Here is a 27,840-nt window from a genome sequence, read left to right on the forward strand (position 1 = left end):
AATTTTAGGGAAAATTTCGAAAGGAAACAAATGAAAACGTATAGTTTCACTTTCACTTTTAAGAAATTAAACAATCACTCATAATCATTCGACTTAGACTTAGGCTTAAATGAAAGGCTCTCGTTGATGTCTTTTACACGAGCTTTAAAGCGCTTTATTCGATACTCCTACGCATGAAGGATGATATTGATTTAATATTAGTTCTATTTCTTAAATAATGTTTCTACGAAAATGTTAAAAATCAAATTCACCATATATGTAATGAAATATAAAATTATTTATTTATATTTATTCATGTATTTATTTACATCAGTGAACTTAATGCTTGCATAGTAATGGTAGGTGCATTGAAATATCGTTATGAAGTGCAAAATGCGGGAGCGAAATTTCTTGTTTGTTCGTGTCTCGTCAAGTTTGAGGTGATATCGTTCGGCGGCAGACAATAAATCCGGTTCTGGCAGCAGAGCGGTGGGTTGCAATTAAACTAGTGTCGCGGACCGTGCGAAAGTGAAGCATAGGGGGGGGGGCTGGAGACCCGATCTCAGGAGGGGAGGGGGTGGACACCGCGACCAAGAGCGCAGATCACTCTTTTGCACATTAGATACAGTGGTAAAATTATAAAATCGTTGTTCAATTTCAGCGAGCTTTTGTCGAAGTTATCTATCGCCTTAGCTCCCGATCCTGGATTTAAATGCGGTGATAAGGTCATATTTGTCTCAGCGAGTGTCTGATAGAGAAGTCAACGGCCGCGCGTCCTCGTCGTCGGAGGTGTGATGAGGATGAGAGGCGAGCGCCTGTGGTGGGCTGGTGGGTGTCAGTGTGCACGCAGACGCCGGTGCAGCCGCACGCGCCGCGAGCTGCGATGAGGTAGCGGCGCGGCCATGGTGTACCCGGAGCCGTCCCGCTGGGGCGCGCCCGACGCCGCGCTCGCGCCCCTCTACGACGACGTCTACAGAGGTCAGCTGACATTTGCAACCTCCGCTATGCGAATGCAAGCCTCTTTGTTTCTGTGTTAGAACCTGTAATTCCCGTGCACGCGACCCCCTTTTGCTTTCCCCTTTTATGTTAACGTTCTCATTTCTGGTTTTCGAATCCTATTTAATCTTAACATAATGGCACATTTCATGCTTTCCGCTCTAACATTATTTATTACTGTATCTTATATGACGATAACACGATTCGGTGTCTTTATATAATAAAAAAAAAATATTTATTTCATTTATTAAAAAAAAAAAAACTGAATAACAACAAAACTGACTTTGTGTTTTAACGTGCATTATTCTTGAATATATATCATAAATATCTGTCCCGGAATACGTTTTCAACTGGTTATAGTACCGTTTTAGGTATCCTTTTGCTTAAAAACCTGCTTTGGTTCGAAGAGTGCAAATAATTGCAATATGACTAATCCGGCGGCGAAAGGTACGTTGAATAAAGTCTAGATTTTTCTTCGGTGTCTACAATTTTTATTTATTACCAATCGGCTAATTTAGAATTCATTTAGGCGAAGTCTCACGAAGAAAGCGGCTAACGTCTGATTAGAGAACAGGTTTATGCGAAATGTTCGTTTTCGATAAAACGCTTTGAGCACTAAAATATCAATCGAGAGTCGCTTATTTACATTTAACTAGAGGTCCCGCAGTAGTCGAAATTCGACTATAATTAATTGGAATTGTAAGTTTGTACACTATTATGATTGTATTTTATACTTCTATAATCACAAATTTCGCCAAGACTACACTATAAAAAATATTAACAAAGACAAACAATATTTAATCTATTCTCAATTTGAAAACAGACGTCAAGAACAAAAGTTTGACAATAAATATTATGCATGCGTGTGTGCGTCAAATACATGGTATGTAGTGTGTGTAATGTTTTCTTTATTGATTTAATGTATCTTTAATGCATTATTTAAAAAAAAATTAGCATTGTGCACTTCTTCTCTATGTTCTCTATAAGTGTGGAAAATTTCGTGCTCCTCCGTCCGCGCAATTTTCGTAAAAAGGGATACAAAGTTTTTGCTTCACGTATTAATATATAGATTCTCAAATGTGAACTTAATCGGAAACAAGTCTAACCGAGCGGCGGCCTCCCGCTCGCGTCCGTCGCGCCAAACTTTATAATTGCCTGTTAGGTATTGCCCCATTTGTTTTTGCGTGCCGTTTGTTTGTGGATTCGGCTTGTTCGAATTTGTTTTGTTGATTCGAATATCAATATCGTATGGCTTCGCGTGACCCTTTGTGTTATGAATATAATTTTACGAATCGGAGGAAGGTCTTTGATGTGTTTAGCTTTGCGTCTTTACAGACGAATAGCTGTCGTTACGGTCGGTCGACCTTCTGTCGCAGTTATTAGAGTCTAAAGTTGCGGATTGAAAACGCGATGGGAATAAAAGCAATAAAAGACAGATGTGATAATTTAAAAAAGTAGAATAACGAGTTCGCATAAAATATAAAGTATACTGAATGATATCGGCACTTTGTAAAAACAATAATCAGACTATAAACGGTTTTTGATAGTTCATTAAAGGCTTTCAGTGGGCGCTGTCGCTATCGTCAATGAAAAAGCTTATATCACTATGGCACTATTAATATTTTCGAAAAGAACTTCCGCGTTTTGGATGTAAATTTTAAAAAGTATTATTTTTCTAGTTGCGCGGCCTTTTTGTGCGTTCCAAACGACTGCAACATAACATAAAAAAAAATTAACATAAATTTTCATTGTGTAAGGAGACCTTTGTTTCTTGTACGGATTGTTGTGTTTCTGTGACGACAACACCGCCACATCAGTTGCATCCCGTACTCACGCTGTAGAGAATTGTCGATGATGATTTAAACGCTGCACGTAGAGACGTAACCAGGTACCTAATGCTAGTCAAGATTTTTATGAACACGAATGTTAATATTTAAAATGGATTTCCGTAACAAATCTTAAAATTCTAATTTACGCTATGTGAATATTTGATTAAATAAATAACACTAGTTCGTGATCAGAGATATTTAGTACCATGTGCCATTCGATTCTGGAATTAAGTTCTCTCTACGATGGTTTTTGGACCCTATGACATGTGCTGCTTCGAATAAGGTTTGAAAGGAATCCTGAGAAGTGGGCAGTGGCTTAGCTGTAGCCTTGTCATAGGGGACGTCCACAAACCGCGGTGACTACCCACAAAATGATCAATATAATCGTATCCGTGGCATAGCTGTAGCCTTGTCATAGGGGACATCCATAAGCCGCTGTGACTACCCACAACATGATCAATACAATCGCATCAGTGACTTAGCTGTAGCCTTGTCATAGGGGACGTCTGTAATCCGTGGTTACTACCCACAAAATGATCAATATAATCGTATCCGTGGCATAGCTGTAGCCTTGTCATAGGGGACATCCATAAGCCGCTGTGACTACCCACAACATGATCAATACAATCGCATCAGTGACTTAGCTGTAGCCTTGTCATAGGGGACGTCTGTAATCCGTGGTTACTACCCACAAAATGATCAATACAATCGATTCAGTGGCTTAGCTGTAGCCTTGTCATACGGGATGTCCGTAAGCCGCGGTGACTACCCACAAAATGATCAATAAAATCGTTCCAATGGCTTCGCTGTAGCCTTGTCTTAGGGGTCGTCCGTAAGCCGTGGTGACTACCCACAAAATTATCACTGTATTCATTTCACTTTTAGGAAAGTGTGTGCATAAGTTAAATAAATGACATAGAAGTTCATGGTGTGGTCGCGCGGCCCCCGTCCCGTCCCCAAGTCTGCGCCCGACTCAATAGCCTCCCGAACGGTTGTTTTATTGATAATTGGGAACTACGGCTCATGTCGGTGCTTTAAAACTCAATTAAACCTTGAAAATTGAACTGTCTTAAGGAAATTCAAATTGTGATTTTATAGTACGTATCTCGTTTACGATCGTCTATAAAGTTGCTTCATGATGTGATTCTGTGATGGCCAGCTAGAGAGCAATTTGTACTGTTCACAGACGTATTGTAATATTTTGATATTATTCAATAAAGTCTCTGTAGATTTTTTAGTTTTAAACAGGGTTCGTGTGAATTGTTTACGGCCCTAATTAACAATGGTATTACGATTTAAGGTTGAGCTTCAAAAAAATTAATTAATCATGGTAGTCTATTGATAATCTCAACGATTAATACCAAAATCATGTATTAATAATTACCTAATGGATTGAGTGTTTTAGTTTTGACATTTGACATTTTGACGTCCGGATTTAAATAGATTCGCGTATAACACGTTCCTTATTGTTATTCGTTAACCTTACGTGTGTCCATGTTATCGAATCTTTCAAGGTAATTTTGATCGATTTCAAGACTATTCCCATTAAAATGAGAGTTTATACGCGTTACAAGACAATGTTCTACCTCGACCGATGTCACTACAATCATTTTATTATTTTAACCTAAATTTCTGGTACAATAAACAGCATTGTTATTAAAAAATTAATCACCTTTATTGTTTAGTTCGCCCGTTATGAATCCAGACATCTTTAATTTCATTTACTCGATTAAAATCTTAAGAAATGCGTTCGGGAATTATGAAGGATTCGCGTGGGATCCGCGGTTTATGAGACGCGCCTTATTCTCGGAACGAAGTATTTTCTTTTGAAAGTAGATTTCTCAAGTGGATTCCTCGGATTTATAAAGTTCATGATACGTGCAAACACAAGATTGGATCGAGGATTGTTTGTTTTGTTAAAAAATCTGTCAGAAATCTTCGAGATTACTTTGTTAATTATTCTTAGCGTTTAGAACTTAGCCGAAGTGGCCTAAAAGATAAGATGCCTAGTATACTCGCTTCAACCATCGCGGTTGGTTTGGCGTTCGAATCCCGCACGTAGATGCTCATTTTTGAATATAAGCACGTATTCAACACGTGCTCACGAACCACTTTCACGACGAAGAAATAGCATTGTGTAATTGAAAAAATTGAAAAAATAAGTTTGCGTAATTACAGCCCATTCGGGTAACTACCACCATCCTGCCTATTAATGCCGCAAGCCAGTCATGTGGTCCGGTGCAAAGGCGGTGTCATTAGTTAATACAGTATTATTTAAATTTCGACCTCATGTCTCATGGGTGGACGCATGACATTGTCTGCGAGCTTCGATAACCACTTAGCGGGTGAGTCAGCTCGCGTTCAGTTATTAACAATAAAGAAGTACAATTACGAGATTTACATAACCTAGACGAATTTAAAAAAAAGGTTGACCACATATTTTACCTTGCATTTTGGAATGAGGCAGTTATTAGTTTGAATTGAATTTCGTATGCTACATAAAGCAATGTATATCGTAGAAATGTCTGTATAAGGATAATTTAGTTTATGTATTCAAAAGACTACAACAGTGAACGGGCCACATAGACGCAGCCCATTGAGTTTCTCGCCGGATCTTCTCAGTGGGTCGCGTTTCCGATCCGGTGGTAGATTCTGCGAAGCACGGCTCTTGCTAGGGCCAGTGTTAGCAACGCCTCCTGGTTTGAGTCCCGAGAGCTCACGTCAGGGTTACGCTGACATAGTCTCTCAAGGCTTAGGTAGGAAAGAAAAGAAACGAACGGGACAGGTTTAATGTTAAATGTTATGACTCATCCGATGATGCTATTAAATAGAAATATTATGTAAGATATTATGACTCGTCCGATATTATGACTCTAAAACGTCCGAGTACGAGTTAATCGTCCAACATACAATAATACATGCACATGTGACATCATGCATTGTACTTGTTTAGCTCGCCGTTAAGTAAATAACATACAAACATTTATCGAAAAAGAAAACTGACTTCAACTAGATACATATAAAAAGAGATACCGTCTATGGAGGCCAAGTCAAAATATTCATAACTAAGAATAATTCAAAAACTACTGGTAAGATCTAGATAAAATTTACCTTTCAAATCAACCAGTTTTCAAACAAAAAACAAAAGAATTATCATAATTGGTTCACCTAGAAAAAAGTTCTGAAGTGGCTCCGAACAAAAATACAGTTCAATTAATTATGTGAATAAATTATGATTTATTTCGTTGAGTCTATTCCATTTGTTATGGCATATTTTGGTATACGGAAGGCAACAGGTTGGCTCTGCCCTTGGCATTGCTGACGTCCATGGGTGACGGTAACCACTCACCATCAGGTGGGCCGTATGCCCGTCTGCCCAAAGGAGCAATAAATAAATAAAATGTAGATTACACATATAGTCTTTAGATTGTTTAGCCTCTTATGGTTGCTATGGAATAGGTAGATAAATCCGCTACATATTATGTATTTTTATTTAGTTGAGAATTTAAAAATATCTTGAGGACTTTCAACGTAAATAGACTAATTATATGTTTAAAGAACAAAAAAGTTCATCTGTTACAAGTAAACGGATTATATTTTATTTGCTTTAAAATACTTTACGGAGTATTAGCTGTGAAAGAAAAAGATAGATAATCTTATATATTCTGTGCAACAGAAGCGATAAGGACATACATTTTTTGTATGTCGATGCCGCATTCTGTATCATAATACCATTGGTAAATGATAATATTACAAGCTTCCAATTATCGTTAAATATTATTTCGATGTCGCCAAAAATTTTGACGAGTATCGCATGGAATTTCGTTAACAATGAATGAAGCCTTAACGATCGGGCGTAGCGTTACAATTTGTTAAATTGCCTGCGATTACTGGAGTCGGTTCACTGTTATTATCGGCATTCATATTTGTAACTTTTGCCTTTTATTGGATTGACTGTGAATATTTAGATTTTTTGATAAAAAATATTTTTGTTCTTGTGCGATTGAGTTGATCAGATGAAAAAGTTTGAACGTTTTAATTAAATTCCCTGTATCTTGATTATGATTTAGAGAAGCTATTGTTAAAATGTTGTCTACGGGCTTTGGTGACAATTTAACATCAAAGGGAGTCAGGTGATCTACCCATTATCAATTCTATGTTTGTGTAAATATTGTCCATGTTGTAAGCTTGCACGGTCGACGCGTCTATCCTGACTATTTATACCGCATAGCAATAATTTATTCTGTTTGTAGGTTGTAGAATACTTACTACCTTTAAGACTTATACTTAAAGCGAGCGTCAATATTCACAAGACGGGAATAGAACATGTCTGATGTACTGGTGGTAGGACTTCTTGTGAGTCCGCGCGGGTAGGTACCTGCCTATTTCTGCCGTGAAGCAGTAATGCGTTTCGGTTTGAAGGGTGGGGCAGCCGTTGTAACTATACTTGAGACCTTAAAACTTATGTCTCAAGGTGGGTGGCGCATTTACGTTTGTCTATGAGCTCCAGTAATCACTTACCACCAGGTGGGCTGTGAGCTCGTCCACCAATTAAAGCAATAAAAAATTAAAATGTCTGTGCATTTAAAAACGTCCAAAAAAGGGGACCGATTTTTTCGTAAATTTCAACTTAGCCATTCATTCTCGCGACTATGATAATTCTCACAGTTATCCTGATAAACAGACAATATCATAAAATGTATTCACAACTTCTTTGTTGTGGAATAACGAATAAAAACAGAATAATAGTCTATAATTGCTTCATCAGTACAATTAAACGTGAAACGCTATGTTCATAATATGATTTTCTCACGGGATCTTTACGACTTTTGTATTTGGAGCCTGTGCACTAGAAAGTGTTCGTTGGTTAAAATATGAATACAACAGTTTGATATGATGAAATAAAAAAAAATTAAATTAAAAAGAGGACACGTACAGCTACAAATAAAGCTCAATTTTGTATTTTAGTAACAAAGAGTAACAAGACTAAAATTCAGTGAAATAATAAGGGCTCTAGTTACATTCGTGATAGACAGTGTCTCCCAAAAAAAAACAAGTTGAAGACTGAACCTAACTAAAATGAAATAAAGTTTAAATTAACTCATAAAAGGACTAGCAATTAATATTCTAATAATGTCAAAACTATATGTTTCTGATTATTGTAGGTGAGCAGATAGATAAATCGCCAATCTAGCGTTAAGCTATTGTTAGAGGCCGTGGATATCACGGCGTTAAAAAACAATCCCTACCAATTCATTCGTAGCCTAAGAGGCTATTCCAGCTACGCCCGGACGGATAAGTGAGCTCACGGGCTCAACCTGAGAGAATTTGCTAACACTAGTCCTAGCAAGAGCAGTGCTTCACAGATTCTAACCACCGGATCGGAATCGCGACCCACGCGAGAAGATCCTGCAAGAAACTCAGTGGGTTACCGTTAATGCTACCTCCCATTTGCCCGATCTAGAATCTTCTTCTTATTGCCCTGATCCCATTATGTGGAGTGGGCGCGGCATGTCCTCTTGTTTCATTCAGGCCCATCATATTATGTCATCTCAGCACAGAGACGTTTTTCTTACATATCTTCATTCACACACTTCATCCAAATGTCTAAGGGTTCGCCTCTTTGTGATATTAAAGGTAATAATTAAAGGTATTTAAATTGCATATTTAAATTTTACAATGTAGTTTTTTTTTATATTACTAAAGTTAGCAAAAATCTTAATTTTGCATTTAGCGTGTGTTAATTTAAGGTAAACCTAAAAAAGCCTTCCAAAAAATAACATATCACAATTTTCAAAGTAAAATAACGAATATTTTCTTTTACATCGAGGGGTGCTTGCTCATTACGACTAACACAATGAATTAATTAAATGTTTTATTTAATATTCTTTGTGATCTCAAAATAAAACACAGTTCTTGTTTTTGAGTGTTTTTATTTAATTAAATGTTTTACAGAGTGTTTTGCGTTTTGTGCCCGTGTCGTAATTGCTTTTAATATTGTTTTATTATTCTTAACCCCGATAATGACATCAAAGCCGGACCGAATACGATTCGATGTTAATTAGTTTGTGTATTCGGTATATATATACGTTTAATAATGCTTACAAAACGTACAGTTTATCAGTTCATCACAGGATCATTGGGCAAGCTTCTATTTATTTTACTTTCTTAGTGCCTATTTCATCTTTCAATGATAGCTAGGTTTAAGGAAACTTTAAGCGTGCTATTGATGATTCGCTTACCCGTAGTACCCGCTTACCGACAGTACCCGCTTACCAATGGCACCCGCTTACCGACAGTACCCGCTTACCAATGGCACCCGCTTACCGGGCGTACCCGCTCGCCGGTGACACACGCTTACCGGCAGTATCCGCTTACCGGTTGTAGCCTCTTACTGGTTGGATTCGTTTATCCGCATACTAGTAACGTCTGTATGCAACGAAAATTGCTTAACTTGATGTGGGTTCGTTTCTGCCGCACTATGTGCAACAAAAAACAACTATTGAAATAAAATATTCATCAGAAGTATTAATTTATTTAATTTAAAATACCTCTTTCGTAATTTAAAATTGAAAATTTGAAACGTAAAACCCGAAAATTCTCGATGCATGCGTGATCTAACTTATTTTAAACCATGAATAATTTGGTCCGTTGAAAATAACCGGTCAAAAATTTGAAGTCCACACAATCAATCTACCATCTAATTTCGTATCGATATTGCATGTTGACTAGTCGATTTTGTTCTATTATAGAATAAATCGCAATTTACCGCTTCAGATTTTCGAAATCCTGGTGTCTGCCTTGCGCCAAAGTCTTAGTCAACTGAGTTTATCGCCGGATCTTCTTAGTTAGTCGCGATTTCGATCCAATATATTACAGATGCATTCTCGAAGCAGCTGCCCTTGAGTAGGCAGGTCTTCTTCGAAGGTGTTCGGAAGGCTGCTAGCGAATCCTACCACTCCTGAGCCTGAACTCGCTTACCTGTCCTGGTGAAGCTGGAAAGGACCCTGGACAACTGGCCATCCCTCAAACTAAAAAAAAAACGTTCCCCCGCTGACTAAATAAGTCGAATCACAGTGGTACCATAACAAATCATGCTCTCAAAAAATCCTACGCGCCCAGAAAAAAAAAAGTAGATACATCACCTTCGTTTTCATCGAATCTAAATGTACAAGATTGTCAAGGTGAAGCCACGAGCAGAATATTTAATGATATATTTGAATAGACGATTCCTACAGAGGTACGCATTGATTTACATGAATAAAAAAATAATACTAAAACCTAAGGAATGAAATTGAGTCATTTCCTTTTTTGTTAGTTACCTGTTTACGCTAATTGAATATGAATATGCGAATTAGATATTGGATCCGTAATATTTGTACAGAAAATTCTGAAATAACTTAGCTTAATTGCACTTGGTTTCTTATTTTATTGTTTTATCTCACGATCCACCCGGAGTTAAGTGGTTACCGGAACCCATAGACATTAGCAATGTAAATGTCTATGGGTCTAACGTCTAATTTTTTTTTTATTGCTCTTATGTGTGGACGAGCTCACAGTCCACCTGGTGTTAAGTGGTTACTGGAGCCCATGGACATGTACAACGTAAATGCGCCACCCACCTTGAGATATAAGTTCTAAGATCTTTGTATAGTTACAACGGCTGCCCCACCCTTTAAACCGAAACGCATTACTGCTTCACGGCAGAAATAGGCAGGGTGGTGGTACCTACCCGCGCGGACTCACAAGAGGTCCTACCACCAGTAAAATGCCGCCACCCACATTAGGCATAAGTTGTAAATCTCAAATTTGTAGTACAACGTCTGCCCCACTCTTCAAACCGGAACGCAGTGGTGGTACCTAACCGTCCGGACTCACAAGAGGTCCTACTATAAATAATTACGCAAATTATAATTTTTTTGCGGGTTTTCATTACACAATGTTGATTCTTGACTCTGGAAGTCATTCGGGAACATTTTTGAAATAGGTATTTTATTAGAAATTTGGTAATGCTTACCTTCCATTTTAATTTCATAAGAATGTAAAACAAACGATTGGCACGAAAATGAGAGAACTCAATATTTTACATGAAAATGGCAAATTCAAATTCAGTGCCAAATTGAAATATTATATTGTTGTTTTTTTTTTTGTAACAAAATTTATGGCCGGATTACATTTATTTATACGTATAAAATTGAAAACTGTCAAGAATTTTAAAAACATTTCTTTAGTTTCATTAATCATTATTAATGTCCCATAGCTATTATTTTGCATAAATTAAATGTAGGAATGTATGTCATCAATTTTATTTAGTTAAAATATTTAAAAAATACTAATGCCTTATGTTCTTTCGGTTCAATTATTAAATCTTAATACAAAAACAATAAGTCAATAAATAATGACTAAGCAATTGAGACATATATATATAGACTTGAAGTCCAAGGTGGGTATTCAGGTTTTGATGTTGAAATAAAAACGTAATTTAAATATTAATATTAAATTTCTAAGATTAATTATTATTACAATTTTTGTTATATAAAATTGAAATTGATATTAATGTTAAGCAAATTATGCCTTATCAAGTCTTCTGGGCCATTAGGAGCACGTCTTTAATAATATCAGGACGTATTGAACGTTGCAAACGTATTAAATGTAAATCTCTGTATATAAAAATGAATTGCTGTTCGTTAGTCTCGCTAAAACTCGAGAACGGCTCGACCGATTTGGCTAATTTTGGTCTTGAATTATTTGTGCAAGTCCAGGGAAGGTTTAAAAGGTAGATAAATATGAAAATGCTCGGAATTCAATAAAAATAATAATTTTGTTTTTCCTTTGATATGCCCCCCCTCGGACGGATTTCTTTTGTTTGTTTTAAGTTTATTTTATACAAAAGTTTAGGTCTTTTATTTATCGATTGAGGCACTACGAAGTCTGCTGGGTCAGCTAGTAATAAATAAAATACACTAAACGTATTTTACGTAGTTTAATGATTCTAAGGTTGTTTTCATGTAGCAAGAACAATTTAACGGCCCTCCAGTCATAGCCCTCGTCGAACCCGTCGCTTGGCGACGAAGGGCGTTTCCGATCCGGTGGTAGATTCTGCGAACCACTGCTCTTGCTAGGGCCAGTGTTAGCAACACTCCGGTTTGAACTCCGAGAGCTCACCTACATGTTAGGGCGAAACTGAAATAGCCTCTCAAGGCTATCAGCATAGGTAGGAAAAAAAACGGCGTTAAAAGTATTGTACAACTTACAAAAAATATCCTAGTACTGTCTTATGTATTGTAACTCTAAAAAAACTGTAAATAACTGAATTGTGTCTTAATGAAATATTGGTCTATTGAATGGAAAACAGGTTCTTTGTGTACTAAAAATAACGTTTATATTTATATGTATGTATTATCTTTCGAATTTTGATCAGTATGGACGTGTCAATGGAATATTGAGAAATATAAAAAAGGAAAAGGAATATTCGTGTACATTCGCGTTTAATGCAAAGTGCAAATTCGAGCTTAATCCGTAAGTTTTCTATGGTGACATTTATAGCAAGAGAGCGTCCCAAAATATTTATTCAGTTACTGAATAAGGACCATCTATTAACCCAGTTATACTCGCATGATGCGAAAGAATATTATAAACACTGGTACGAGACAGTGCATTAATTAATTTACTCGATTTTAACTGAAAATCATTCCTTTTATTATTTTTTTATTTTTTATTTTTTATTGCTTAGATGGATGGACGAGCTCACAGCCCACCTGGTGTTAAGTGGTTACTCGAGCCCATAGACATGTACAACGTAAATGCGCCACCCACCTCGAGATATAAGTTCTAAGATCTCAGTATAGTTACAACGGCTACATGACATTCTTCACAAACATAGTATTTAACTGTATGCTGCGGAGTGTTTATTTTTTTATTGGCCTTCAATGAGTTATTGTTGTTCTGGCGAGGCTTGGAGAAGACCCATGTACAGAAGTCGACGTCTGTTGACTGAAAGATTGATGGACAGATAACTAAAAATATAGACAACTATATAGAAATGAATTATTGAAAGAATTATTATCCTGAGCATTGCTCGCATAGATATCTGTAATAAGCTCATTCAATCCAGTTACAAAATCAAATGTTTCATCTGATTTTTTTTACGCTTTCGAGAGAGCGCTTGTGACAAAATCTGTAAATGGTCAACATTGTTTAGCTGATCTAAAGTCTATGTAGCAAATGTTGTCAACCGAAGTTACCAGCATCAAAAAAACTAGTTAAATCATCGAGAAAATAATACGGTCTTCGTATCCTGAATCCTTGGCATGATCCTTCTAATGATGAATCTTGACAGAATCCTTATAATAGGAAAATAATCTTATTGCTTCACTCTTCATTATTATTTTGAGACATTCCCCCTCGGACGATCATAAGCTTGCATTTCAATTAAAACCACTTGGCTTTTTTTTGTTTAACTCTCTATTTTAAGGATCATTTTCGTGTATTAATATATACATTTGGTTTTGGAGTTTTCATTTTATAGAATTGTTAACAATTATGTATCCATAATCATACACACATACATTTTTTAATAATATTCTATGTTTAAATATGTAAGGAAAATTGTTGTAACTGATTTCAGAGTTTTTACTTATTTTTCTGTTCACGAAGAAATGAGGTCGGGGTCTTGATGTTGTTAAGTGGTAACCAGCCAATAGATATTACATGAGTGGGGCCGCCCATTAAGACATAAGGTTGAAGTATCAAATATTTTTTTACGAACGTATTTCTGCAAAACGGAACTTAGTGATGTTTTGCGGCAGAAATAAACGGGTGGTGGTACTTATAGTGTAAAACCACGAGTAATTAAGAAAATAATTAATTTTGCGGGTTTCATATATTTACAACTCTACATAGTTGAGATCGTTTGTGAACCGGTGTTAGGTATTTATTTAGAAAGATGATGGGACCTAATTGCCCTTGACTTTCAACCTCGGTATAGGACTTCACTCTATTGAGTACTAATTCAATAATTAAAGCTATTTTTACGAATTAATATCGCGTTTTTTATTATCATTTCCTACGAATAAATAATAAGATCATTTCACATTTTTCGACGTTTCAAATTATTCTGTTTATTATTTATAATATTATTATAGTATAGATGAATATATATTTTAATAAATAAATGTGTGTTACACAGCTGATGGAGTCCTCTCGACTGTGAACGTAGTGGAAGCCCTCCAAGAGTTTTGGCAGGTGAAGGCGGCACGAGGCGGGGGCGCGGCGGGCGGCGCCCTCGTCATCTACGAGTCTGTGCCGGCTGCTCATCCGCCCTACGTCTGCTACGTCACGCTCCCCGGTGGAGCGTGCTTTGGCAGTTTTCAAGTAAGCTCCTTCTTTAGTAAATAAATAATAATTTAAAAAAAACTAACAAAATACGCTTTTATAAAAAATCCAAATAAAAAAATAGAAAATAAATCTTAATAAATTTGAATTAAAAATAGTGTAAGAAAAAATGATTTTATTGTAAAAAAGCGTGGGGTGCTTTTCAGGATATTATCAAAATAACCCTTCTACTCATATCTGTTCATAAAATATTTATAACTACTGATACCATGCAACCCACGCTTTTTTTACAACAAAATCGTTTTGTCTTACACTATTTTTAATTCAAATTTATTAAATATTTTTTTTTTTAGCGGATTTTCTATAAAAGCGTATTTGGTTAGTGTTTTTAAACTATCATTTATTTTTAATTTTTTAGTTAAATTTAAATTTTTTTCAATTATATATTTTTTTTTAAATATTTAATTGTCATCGGTCCTTAATAAGTATACCAAAATTTGAGTTAATCCGACGTTTTGAAGGGGGCCAAAATCATGTTCAAAGATTCCGTTACAAACATACATACGTCTGAAGCTAATAAAAGCGTATTAAAAACTTACTTGTTAGTGAGCTGTTAATTAATTAAGTAAGTCATAATTTGCAATTCATTCTATTGCTGATCTTTTTTAGAAAATATTTCACACATAAGTGGAATAGACATTAAATTACATAAGATTCATAATTAACTTAAGAACTTAAATTAGCCTTAGAACTTCAATTTATACAATACAATATAATAATAAAAAATATTTACAACAAATTTCATATATTGGAAACTTTTATATAATGACTTTAGTTTGCAAACCGACCCGAGCCGAAAAACTTTTAGCATTTAGCGTCTAAAGAGGTCTACACAAAAAAAAAGATAAGCAATAACAAACGTGTATTTATTCGATCATCAACCGTCCCAGTTGACAAGCTCTATCATTATGAGCTAACTGTTGATTCGGAATTAGCTACGAATAATCGATGCTTAATCTGATACAGTTATATTTTACTGTTATCGATATTTTTTTCATAACAACTCGACTTTGTTTCGTGCGATTTCGGTTGATGGCTATCTTTATTTATATATTTCTTCTGTGCGTGTGTTTATCATTGAACGGCTTCTAAACGGCTGGATCGATTTTAATGTTTTTTTTGTATGCGTTTGAGTGGTACCCTGGATGGCTTAGATTCACAAATCAGCCCGGTAAATGGCGCTGCAGTCTGTATCTAGGTTATTTATCTATACTACAACTAAACGGCTGGATCGACTTGAATTAATTTTTGCAGGATAACGTTTGTCGGGTCCGCTAGTTATTATATGTTTTAGGCGATGTCACTTGAGCAAGTAATATGGATTTGCAAGTTTCTCATTCACCGCGTTCCAAGTTAACCAAGGAAATTAGTTTCTATTAGATTAAAATTAAAAAGAATAGGGTAAAATTTGTTATAGTCAATGGCCGTGTGAGAAGTACCAGTACCACGTGTATACTCGTTTAGATATTACTACAGTGCCACCTTAATATAACGAACCTTAATATACTCAGAGGTTTTAAATAAAACTGAGCTAAAACACAAATAACACTTATTCCCTCAAACCATTATTACTTATGTAAGTGATTCCCGCCATTATTTTAGTAACTTTTCACATTTAATGTAATATCAGGAGCTTACATCCTAATTACTTGCCGATATCCCTAGAATTATTACTCGAGAAAATACTCCGAAAATTACTTAGCGCAACTTGGAGGTAGTTCGTAGATAGTATTAAGGATGCTAGGCATCAATTAATCATTCTTAGAGCGTTCCGAGAGACGAAATTCCCTAGAATCTTTCTGTATAATTGCCAACCTGCCGTGTCATTGCTGAGATGGAAAGCGTGTCAGCTATTTAAGCGCTTAAGTTAACGTTGATTGTTCAATGTTAATTGGATTATTTTGGGTTATGTCGAAATAGAAGTGTAATGTTTATGAAATATTAGATAAGCTCCGTTGTTTCCCCTGAGTTGAAGTGAAAGTGTTGTGTTTTCCCGGAATAATGAGATGTATCACTATCGAGTGCAGAAATCATCAGTTTATTTTTAGATCCGTTAAATCACGATACGCATTGTCGTAGTGATTTTATCAGTGTTGCATTGTGGTAAAAGTTTTATTGAGATATTTAATTGTTCTTATATGACAAATTATAAAATTATATTTTATATTATAATTATAAAGACTGAATACAAAGTAATATAAAATCGCTGCTTCGCTCTTGGCGGCTGGATTTTAAAGAGAAAAAGTGTCATGGCGGTCGCTGACACTTTTTTTTACAACTAGTGGTCCCGCAGTAGTCTAGATTCGACTGTAATTAATTGTAATTATAAGTTTGAACATTATTAAGGTTCTATTGTCAAAGACTAATAGACTTCTTTCTTCACAGATTTCGCAAAGACCACACTTAAGACAAATAATATTAAAGATAAACAATAGTAACTTCTTCTCAATTTGACCACAGACTTTAAGCAATAACAAAAGTTTGACAATAATTAGAGTTTATATATGTGTGTATCAAAAACATGTTAGTGTGTCTAATGTTTTCTTATTGATTTAACTTATTATTAAAGCATAATTTTAAAAAAATATTAACATTCTGCACTCCTTCTCTATATATATATTCTTAAGTGTGGGAAATTTCATATTCCTTCGTCCGCGCAATTTTCGTAAAAAGGGGTACAAAGTTTTTGCTTCACGTATTAATTTAGAGATGTTATTCACCAAGATTGATCTAGGTTATAAGTTTCACATACGTTTGTAGTTTTGGTCTAATATCGGATAGTGAACTGTAGGGTTGCGATTAGACCTATTCTATGAGTTTAGGTGAGCAGATAAGTTCATAGCCCACTTGAATTTAAATGGTATTTGCAATCAACAAGCAGCCCGGTTGCAGCACGTTCCTTTTTAATATTATTGTAATGTCTCAATATTCGACTAACATATTAAATCTTCAAACCAGAATGAAGAATTTCCTATACGAGCTTGCCGCGTTACCTACCAGTAAATAATTTTAGTTACATTTAACCTTCCTATAACGCGGTATTTCTACAACACGATAACGAGATTTTTGTTTAAAATTATTTAGAAAATTACATTATGCACTATAAATTCACGATATATGGCAATAACCGAAATTTTACTGCTTACTTTTTATGAATAATAGATATAAAAAATACACAGAAGCATAGTTCAAATGTTTCATTCAGGAAAATTATTCTTCTTTTTGTACTGGCTTCTAGACTCATATATCATGGTTTCGCACAACACGGGACTTTGTAGGAACGTATCTACCGTGTTATAGGAGGGTTATTTGTATAACACATAGCGGATACATTTAACTACTTGTGCCCAGTTTGAACTGTTCTTCTTCGTTCAGAACTGCCCAACTAAAGCGGAAGCAAGACGCAGCGCCGCTAAAATAGCATTAATGAACAGCGTATTCAACGAGCACGAATCTCGGCGGATATCCGACCATTTCATCGAGAAGGCGGTGGCGGAGGCGCGCGCGTCCTTCGCCGGAGACACGAGCAACCCCCACCAGGACCCCAGCGCTGGTATCGCTGCGTTTAGGTAACCTACAACATTATGATACGATTGTAATTGGCATTATAATATATGTGTAGTTTAAGACGTCGTGGCCTAAAGGATGAGACGTCCGCATGCATTCGTGTCGAGCGATGTAACGGTGTTCGAATCCCGCAAGCGGGTACCAATTTTTCTAATGAAATACGTACGTAACAAATGTTCACGATTGACTTCCACGGTGAACGAATAACATCGTGTAAAAAAAATCAAACCCGCAAAATTATAATTTGCGTAATTATTGGTGGTAGGACCTCTTGTGAGTTCGCTTGGGTAGGTACCACCACCTTGTCTATTTCTGCCGTAAAGCAGTAATGCGTTTCAGTTTGGAAGGTGTCCCACCTTTGGTGGGACAGCCGTTGTAACTATACTGAGACCTTAGAACATATATCTCAAGGTGGGTGGCGCTTTTACGTTGTAGATGTCTATGAGCTCCAGTGTTAATACCCACCCAACAATGCAATAAAAAAAAGTTGAGGCTATAAGTCATTCTCATTTATAATAGTAGACTGTTAAGATATAATGTTTCATGTGTAGGGGAATGATACCCTGCTCCACTTAGCTTACTAGACAGTTTATACTAGGTAATGATCCATATACGTATCTTGATCACTGGTTGCAGCGATCCACCGCGGTCGTTGATGCGAATAAATATACCTACTTAGTATTTCATTCATCTCTTCGATGAGGTTTCCGTAGGATAACACAACCAACCATAAATAACCTCACACATGTATACATGTTGTTACTTACCCAATATCATCTACAACAACAAAATAGAAAAACATATTATCTAAATGATGGCGATCGCTTTGAAATCTTAATAGTTATAGATTAGATTGTAGTATTCGGTGTTGTTTCTAAAGTCCTATGGAAGCGCTTATAGCACAGTGAATGCACTGACGACAGTTACAGTAAATAATAATAATATTTTATTCAAGCCTCTTAAAATACAAACACGTACAAGAATCTATAACACTAGTACAATAGTATACATGGCTTTTTTATGAGGTACACATTAACAATATTCCCGGACTTTTATGCTAGGAAAACCTGTGTTATAAAAGTCAGTGGTTCAGTGCTAGGTCACCAGGTACAGTACGTACGTGTGTGTGTGTGTGTGTGTGTGTGTTTGTGGGTGTGTTTATGTATATGATTGACAGTAGGATTATAGCAGTGCGTAAATTAAGATTCTTGCCGAAGTCATTAACTGCCCGAATAAATTATTTAACTTTCTTATTCCTTGTGTATTTTCATCGAATATTGACCGAAATTGTAATGGTACAGGTTCATGCTGGAAGCGAACAAAGGTCGGACGATGCTGGAATTCCAGGAGCTGATGACGGTATTCCAGCTGCTCCACTGGAACGGGTCGCTGAGAGCGATGCGCGAGCGGCAATGCTCGCGGCAGGAAGTCGTAGCGCACTACTCGGCTCGGGCACTAGACGACGCGATGCGGGAACAGATGGCGCGCGAATGGGCCACCAGGTTATTAACATTGTCAATACGTTGGTTTTTTCATTTATACAAAAACTACTGGTGGTAGGACATCTTGTGAGTCCACACGGGCAGGTACCACCACCCTGCCTATTTGTGCCGTGAAGCAGTAATGCGTTTCGGTTTGAAGGGCGGGGCAGCCGTTGTAACTATAATGAGACCTTAGAACTTATATCTCAAGGTGGGTGGCGCATTTACGTTGTAGATGTCTATGGGCTCCAGTAACCACTTAACATCAGGTGGGTTGTGAGCTCGTCCACCCATCTACACAATAAAAAAAAGTAGCGACCCGCGACATCAACGACGTAAATACCCACCTGCTTCTGGCATTGCTGACGTCTACGAGCGACCGTAACCACTTACCATCAGGTGGGCCGTATACTCGTCTGCCTACAAGGACAATAAATAAAAAAATCAATGTACAAAGGCTGCCATCTCCTTCAAACCGAAACGTATTACTGCTTCACGGCAGAAATAGGTAGGCCAATGGTAGGTACCGTACGTACCCGTGTGGACTCACAAGACACCTAGCCACCAGTACTTCCTAATTAAACACGTCAGTATTCAACGTATTGTCAGCATTCAACAGAAACACTAACTATACTGAGACCTTAGAACTGATATCTCAAGTTGGGTCTCGCATTTACGTTGTGGATGTCTATGGGCTTCAGTAACCACTTAACACTAGGTGGGCTGTGAGCTCGTCTACCCATCTAACCAATAAATAAAAAAACACATTTCTGCTGCTTTCATTCAAGCCTTGACTTCACTTTATATATATACCGCCTGCTTTACAATGGGGATTTGTTTTACTGCTCTTTTCTTCGTTAGAGACACGATAAATTTTATTTAAAAATGTGGTCATTCTATTTTTACTTTTATTCATTATTATTGAAAACAGTATTAACTTATATACTCTCAAAAGCCGGTAACTACCATTTACCATTACCACGTGTTGTTAGGACATACTCTGAGCACGCGGGTAGGTACTATTATTCAGAGTTTTTCTGAATGCATGAAGCAACACTGTGCTATGCTTTGAAGGATGAAATAGCAGTCCCACAATATAGACTATTATTGTTTTAATTGAGAGACGATCCCGATGTTTTGTTGCCCCAAACATTTATTTATCGTGGAGATGTGTATAGCCCTTCGAACAGAGCGTCCCTTCTTCCCCAATTATTGTTTCTGATCGACTACAGATCAAAAATAAGGAGGTTTTCATTTCGGGGCTCTTTAGCGTGGTCTTTGTTTCTTTTGTAACTATTTTCGGCCGTAACCAAAGCAATTATAATGAAAATGGTTTTCTTGTTCTGTCGTCTGTGACTAAAAGTTTTCAAAGTTTTAATTTGTTATTATAAGTTATGGGGTTATTATTTATTTTTAATTTTCACGTTTGTCTAAACCAAAAAGAACGTTTTTGACGGGTTCTTAACAGATCAAATGTCCTCATTCTTATTCGCATTCCGTGTTACCACCGGAAATCGTCCCGACAAATTTTTATTTATTGCTTTGATGGACGAGCCCACGGCCCACCTGATCTTAAGTGGCTACCGGAACCCATAAACGTCTACAACATAAACGCCGCCACCCATTTTTAGATATCGCTGTTGGTAGGACCTCTTGTGAGTCCGCACGGGTAGGTACCACCACCCCGCCTGTTTCTGCCGTGAAGCAGTAATGCGTTTCGGTTTGAAGGGTGGGGTAGCCAATGTAACTATACTGAGACCTTAGAACTTATATCTCAAGGTGGGTGGCGTATTTACATTGTAGGTGTCAATAAGTACAAATAAATGTAACTTGATCAATTCAATAGTGATTTCCATTTACTTCCTTCTCTATATCCATACAAAATATCTATCAAACAAATAAAATTAAAATTTTCTTTTGAAAAATGAAACCATTCCATCAGTATTTTCTTATGACGTTGTCACGTTCAATTATCGTCAGTAAACCGACTTTACTGACAACTGATTTTTTTTGTTAAACTCAGGGAGCGTGAAGCGTCTTCGTCCGGTGGCGGAGTACTACGCGCGGAGCTGGCGAGATCTGAACGCGAGCTCCGGGCCGCGAGGCTGGCGGCGCGCGAGCTTCGCTTCCCTAAAGAAAAGCGCGACATCCTCCAACTGGCCGCCCGTCTAGCGCCGCCGCCGCAACCGTGATCTCAACAACACCACGCACGTCTGACGCCCGCAACGCGTTACTTAATTATAGTCTTTAGTTTAAGATAGACACGTTTTTTATTTCAAGTCCTTAAACCCCATCTTTTTGTTTTTTTTTCCTACCTACGCCGATAGTCTTCAGAGGCCATTTCAGCGTAACCTTAACTAGTAGATGAGTTCGCGGGGCTCAAACCGGAGTGATGCTAACACTGACCCTAGCAAAAGCAGTGCTTCGCAGAATCTACCACCGGATCGGAAACGCGACCCACTGAGAAGGCGGCGAGAAACTTAGTAGGCTAACCCAACCTATAGATAGAAGACATAAAATTAAAAAAAAAAACATTAAAAGACATTAAAAAAAAACAACATGATTGCGTTTAGATGTGAACAAAACTTTAAAAAGCATGCATATGTACATTTGCAGGTAGAATGCTATAATTTGATGAAACAATTTAATTAATGAACACAACGCAAAATTCACAAAATAACAACTTTACTCATAAATTTAGCATCATATCTTTATACATAATAGTTACAATAGAACAAATTATGTGTTACATAGACACAGCAACAAATAATAACTTGATTTATTTTGATGAATCCAATGAAATGTTGATTTTTTAAAGTTTATGTAGTTAGTCTTTATATTAACATACCGGTTTATATCTTATCTCGCTGCGATGACGGGAGCTAAAGATAACGAATAATAAAACCCTATGCCGGAGTTTGAAAAAGAATTACAAACTTTTTTGTTAATTAATTTAAAAACAAGTAATAAATTTGTCTCGTACCAGTTGAAGTTTTTTAGTTAATGTGTAAAGGATTGTATCATACGACAAAAGAGCGATTTAAACTTCTTTTTTTTAGTGCATATATGGGTGGATGAGCTCATAGCCGCTGCCCAACTTGAGATATAAGTTCTAAGGTCTTAGTATAGTTACAACGGCTGCGCCACCCTACAAACAGAAAAGCAATACTGCTTCACTGCAGACATAGGCAAGGTGGTGGTACCTACGCGTGCGGACTCACAAGAGGTCCTACCAGTATTAGCTCTTTTGTGTTTAAACAAACAACTACCAAACAGAATAAACACAAAAGCAATTAGATTAGCTACTTTTCGGCCCGAACTTTATCGACAGTGCATTTCGATCAAAACTGTAAAATACTACGTGTTGAGTAATTTATATTATACACTTTGAAACAGTAATGATAAATGAATAAATCACGACATGGCTTCATTCGTTAATAAAGGTTTGTGTTTCTAAAATTTCACCAAAGAATATTCAAACGAATCTATAAACAATTCATTTGTTTCTGTGCTTCACTTCTTATTATTCATTAGCACTGAGTTAAATTTTACAAAACGTCTTTGATAGCGAACAAACACAGAAATAAATTCCAATATACAGCGATTCCCCGGATTATTGGAGTTACTAGCGACCCGCCCTCGCTTCGCTTCGGAAACATTAAAACACACATGAAACAAAAAATAAAAAATAAAAAAATTAATAAAAAAAAGTAGCCTATGTTCATTAGGGACAATGTCGGCTTCTAATGGAAAAATAATTTTTCAAATCGGTCCAGTAGTTTCGGAGCCTATTCGAAACAAACAAACAAACAAATCTTTCCTCTTTATAATATTAGTATAGATTGAGAAATGCACAACTAATAATAGATCAAAATTTGATTTGACTACATTTAAAACAATGTTAAATTCTCTAATGATAAGCGTAATTATTACAAGTCTCTCTCTTCTTTAAACCGTGTCCACCCAATGCTGACTGTAGGTCTCTTCGAATGCACCCCATTCTCTTCGGTCTCTTGCCTTTCTCATCCAGTCCTTAGCAACCACTTTGACCAGATCATCGGTCCACCTCGTTGGCTGTCTGCCCACGTTACGACGTCCAGTACGAGGTCTCCACTCCAGTACTTTTGTGCGTTTTTGCGTTTATTACAAGTAGTCTCAGTCAATTAAGCTTATTGCAAATAAAATTATTAAAACAAAACATTCAAATAAACAAACCAAAATGCTACCCGCCATTTTCGCTCTGAAAATAGCAACACAACAATCTCGCTTCATACGTGTGAGCTACGTAATGTAAACAGGGTGAGGTGAGGCTTCTATTGTACGATACTAACTCGACGCCCGACGTGCGCCGACACAATAATTTCCTGTTGTTCGTACCTTCAAACTCACCGTTCTACAAACACAATTCAATGTAGAATACAATCTATTTTGTTGGGCTAAATATAGCGTTTTACGGAGCATTCAACAACATTCGTGGTAAAGGTATCGCAGGTAAAATCGGACTCTTGGTGTAATACAATGAACGATTTCCTTTTGTGTTTCCAAAAAATAATTCTTTTTTAAAAGAAAAAGCTACCGTCTGTTTTACTGAATTGGTTCATGAACAGACTGGATCGTAGTCCAGCTGTTCTTAAATTGTTACAGGGGTCCATTAATATTCAAACATGAATGTTACTGTCCATCTTGAAGTAAAAGGTTGATTTTTTTCCTACCTAAACTGATAGCCTTGAGAGGCTATGTCGGCGTAACCGGGCGATTAGGTGAGCTCACAGGGCTCAAACCGGAAGTGTTGCTAACACTGACCCTAGCAAGAGCAGTGCTTCGCAGAATCTATCACTGGATCGGAAACGCGACCCACTGAGAAGATCCGGCGAGAAACTCAGTGGGCTGTGTCTGTGGGTTAATTTACTCGTCAAGCCTTCGGCGCAAGTGACGGGTTCGGCGAGGATGGCGACCGGTGCTTGAGGTACCTAAAAGCTCCGTTAATGGATTGGGAGGATCCGTAATGACGTGCTTAGGGCGACGTCGACTGTTTACCATTCGGTCTACAGGATCGGGTATGGAAAGGTTGAAATTTCGATTGATTTCACTACACACAAGTGCTATGCTTTTTTTTATTCTAATGAGAACTCTATTCGCATCTCATTAAAGAAACACATGATGCAGCGTTACAGAAATACAGATGTGGTTCACTCAACAGTCGAGTATTTCAGATATGATCTCTGGCTATCTACTGTGGATGAGCGCAGGGGTTCCAGGAAGTAAGTGTGACCTCTTCTACGGAGACATTTCAAACAATTCACTAGAACATATCCTGGCCTTTGCGCTTTATAGCCGGCATTTAAGAAAAGCACCAAGAGGTTAAAAATTCGGGAGTTTAGTATGAATAGGTGATAATGCTGATGTTTTTTTTTTTGCTTAGATGGGTGGACGAGCTCACAGCCTACATGGTGTTAAGTGGTTACTGGAGCCCATAGACATCCACAACGTAAATGCGCCACCCACCTTGAGATATAAGTTCTAAGGTCTCAAGTATAGTTACAACGGCTGCCCCACCCTTCAAACCGAAACGCATTACTGCTTCACGGCAGAATTAGGCAGGGTGGTGGTACCTATATGGTAAGATGGGTGGCGCATTTACGTCCGACCCGTTCTGGAAACATTAGGTTGAAATTTCAATCGTATTGTAAAAGGAATCTATCTTTAAAACTGAAAAGCATCATTAAGAGATTGTACACAGACACCTACCACTGTTTATAAAATAATATCTAAATTAGTGAATATTTTTAATGATCTGTAGTTACTCATTCGCGTTTTTTGGTATTTTTCTTTTTACGGCTTTTGGAAATTTTAATTATGACATAATAATAATAAAAAATGGCAAATCATAGACCAAAAATCGTTGAGGAAAAAGAAACACCAAAAGAAGAAATAGTAAAATTCACTACGGCACGTTGCAATTGATATACTACTGGAGATAAAACCCAAGAAGGGTTGATGTCAGGCAGGCGGTCGATCGGAAAACTCATGCTAAAGATCTGTACAGCATGGTAAGACATGCTGTCCCGATATCAAATAATTAAGGAGGATGAGAGTAAGTATAAGAAAAAGTTACACATTTGTCTGTGGAAAATATTGCCTATTTGATGGATTGTAAAATGAAAAGTAAAAAAAATGGTACCTACATGAAAACGTAGCTATTTCATATACTAATATTTCCTGTTGTAGGTTTTACGTTGACTATTGACGAGACATACACTCTAATTCCTAATCACGAGAAAAACTAGGCCCTATTTTTTTTTAAATCTCTTTTACACACATTTTCTTTACCTATCCTCTTTTAAATAATCTTCAAATGAATTGCTCAATAAAATTACATAGTAAAAACATTCGCATAGATTATACAAAATCGCAACAATAAGATGAAAACAAAGACTACATAATAATAACTTGTAAGAAAGCGGCTGCGCTAACAGTGGATACGACTTTATGCTTCATACCTCCCGATATGTATTTAACGTTACAAACCAGGATTATCTGAGAGTCTGGGCCGCGTTGTGGCATACGAGAGTTAGTATCAAGTTTATACCTGGCTTGTTGATTTTGAACATAGCAATTTGTTCGTTGATATTAATATTACTTTTATGAGTACTTTATTTCATCAGTAGTAAAGCGTATTGAAAGTCGCTTGATCGTGATCAGAGGTGCCATTAACTTGCCTATTTATGCCACGAAGCGATCATAAGTCTGACAAGACAAGATAGGATAGTCTTGTCTTTAGTCTTTGAGACTTTGACTGCATCTTTTAAGTTGAACCGTGGCATTAACGTCGCGATGTCTATGAGCCCCGGTAGCCACATAACATTAGATGGATTGTAAGCTCGTTCACTCATCTATGCAATAAGAAAAAAAACTGATGGATCTGTGGTTAACAATTAATTTCTCCTTCAGATTGCGTGTTTTGTTAGTGCCTAGCTATGGACTATCTTTTCTCTAAATAGGTTGTAAACATTCCTGCTTTCGAAGGGAGAATGTGAATAGTGACGTCAATTGTTCAAATTAATCTAGTCTACGTTTACCATAACACAGAAACGCTTATGTCGCGCCTTATTTCTGTATTTCTAAACTAAAAACAAATCATCAATACGCGAATTCGAATAATTGCCAAGTAAAGTCAAATGAACTGACTAGTCGGTAGTTGTGTTTGAATTTCAGTGGAGTTGAAACCGCATTTGCATTTACGCGTCGCCGGCTCTCGGTAGGTCGGTTAGTTAGTTTCCGAAACATCCCAACATTTTCCCTGTCAGGTCAAATAGACGGGATTCCACGTATCCCCATACATCGTCGAGTAAATTGAAACTGCGTTTGCCTGAGTAAGGACATGACGATATTTTTACAGTTATATTTATTGAATAAACTTTGTTTTATGTTGTACGATTTAGATTTCGCATTTTTTTTTTTATTTTTTTTTATTAATTTATCGACGAGGTTGCTATTCATCTTATTTTATGGAATGTCAGTGTGACCGTTCTTATTATGGTACGGTGTTGGATTCTGTCGACAGATGGTAAGACATTGTGAGCTACGAGTAGATACTAATGTTTAGCCTATTTCTGCAGTAATTCAGGTTCGAGATTTCCACCAGGTCACATTGTAAGCGTGAACACCTAGAGCAGGGGTGAGCAACCTTTTTAATCAATGTTTGGCCCATTTAATTAATAGACCCATTAAATTTAATTTTTTTTTTGAGAGTCACACATAGACTATCTCTTGTTAATAATTAACGAAACTTTATTTATTTATTAAAAAAAAACAAGAAAAGAACAAAAAAAACGACTTGATGGGAGAAAGTCGATAAAATAAATTCAATTTTAGAAATGTCAATATGGCGAGCCGCGTGTGGCTCATCCTTGATCCTAGAGCAATAAAAAAGTAATCGAGATCTTAGTTAGACCTCCATGTGGATGTCACCACGTTACTGCTTTAGCTAGTTCTGTAGCTACAGAAAGAAGCAATTTACTGGTGGTAGGATTTCTGGTGAGACCGCACGGGTAGGTACCACCGCCCCGCCTATTTCTGCAGTGAATCAGTAATGCGTTTCGGTTTGAAGGGTGGGGCAGCCGTTGTAACTATACTGAGACCTTAGAATCAATTATATCTCAAGGTGCGTGGCGCATTTACGTTGTAGATGTCTACGGGCTCCAGTAACCACTTCACATCAGGTGGGCTGTGAGCTCGTCTACCCATCCCAGCAATAAAAAAAAAAGTTTGATACTACGAACCAATTCGGGCGTTTTCCATCTTCTACCACTAATTCACCAGAATCACTTTTTTCATTTACGAGTCATTCTGATAATGAGATGCTTGAGGCGCTGATAGTAATGCTAAGTAGCTGCTAATACTAAATCTCCGTCTCAATGATTCAGCGTTGAACTAGCCTCCGTAGCAAACTAAAACAAAACGGATAAAATAGAAACAAGATAATTCCACTAGTTTAGCTATCTCACAGTTTATTTTTAAAATAGTCTTATCGGCGCTTGCAAACATTTTAATCTTTTAATTTATACGCAGGATGCATCGGTTTTAATTAATGT

The 27,840-nt window shown here is 36.9% G+C and overlaps 1 protein-coding gene across 2 annotated transcripts; it reads left to right on the forward strand.

Annotated features, from left to right (window-relative positions):
- The first annotated feature begins 796 nt into the window (after positions 1 to 796).
- On the forward strand, positions 797 to 21,506 carry lft (Limb expression 1 family member lowfat). 2 transcript variants are annotated; one of them, XM_028174168.2, is made up of 5 exons: positions 797 to 957; positions 13,993 to 14,177; positions 17,574 to 17,767; positions 19,067 to 19,267; positions 21,270 to 21,506. In XM_028174168.2, the coding sequence occupies exons 1-5, from the start codon at positions 882 to 884 to the stop codon at positions 21,436 to 21,438; spliced, it is 825 nt and encodes a 274-aa protein (XP_028029969.1). In that variant the 5' UTR covers positions 797 to 881; the 3' UTR covers positions 21,439 to 21,506. The 2 variants fall into 2 exon arrangements, with proteins under 2 accessions (XP_028029969.1, XP_089584020.1); XM_089727894.1 differs by lacking the exon at positions 21,270 to 21,506 and adding an exon at positions 19,749 to 21,210 and having other exon boundaries at positions 19,067 to 19,351.
- The last annotated feature ends 6,334 nt before the right edge of the window (positions 21,507 to 27,840 follow it).

The sequence above is a fragment of the Bombyx mandarina genome, chromosome 05 (genome assembly GCF_030267445.1).
Source record: "Bombyx mandarina strain Sakado chromosome 05, ASM3026744v2".
Taxonomy (NCBI): Eukaryota; Metazoa; Arthropoda; class Insecta; order Lepidoptera; family Bombycidae; genus Bombyx; species Bombyx mandarina.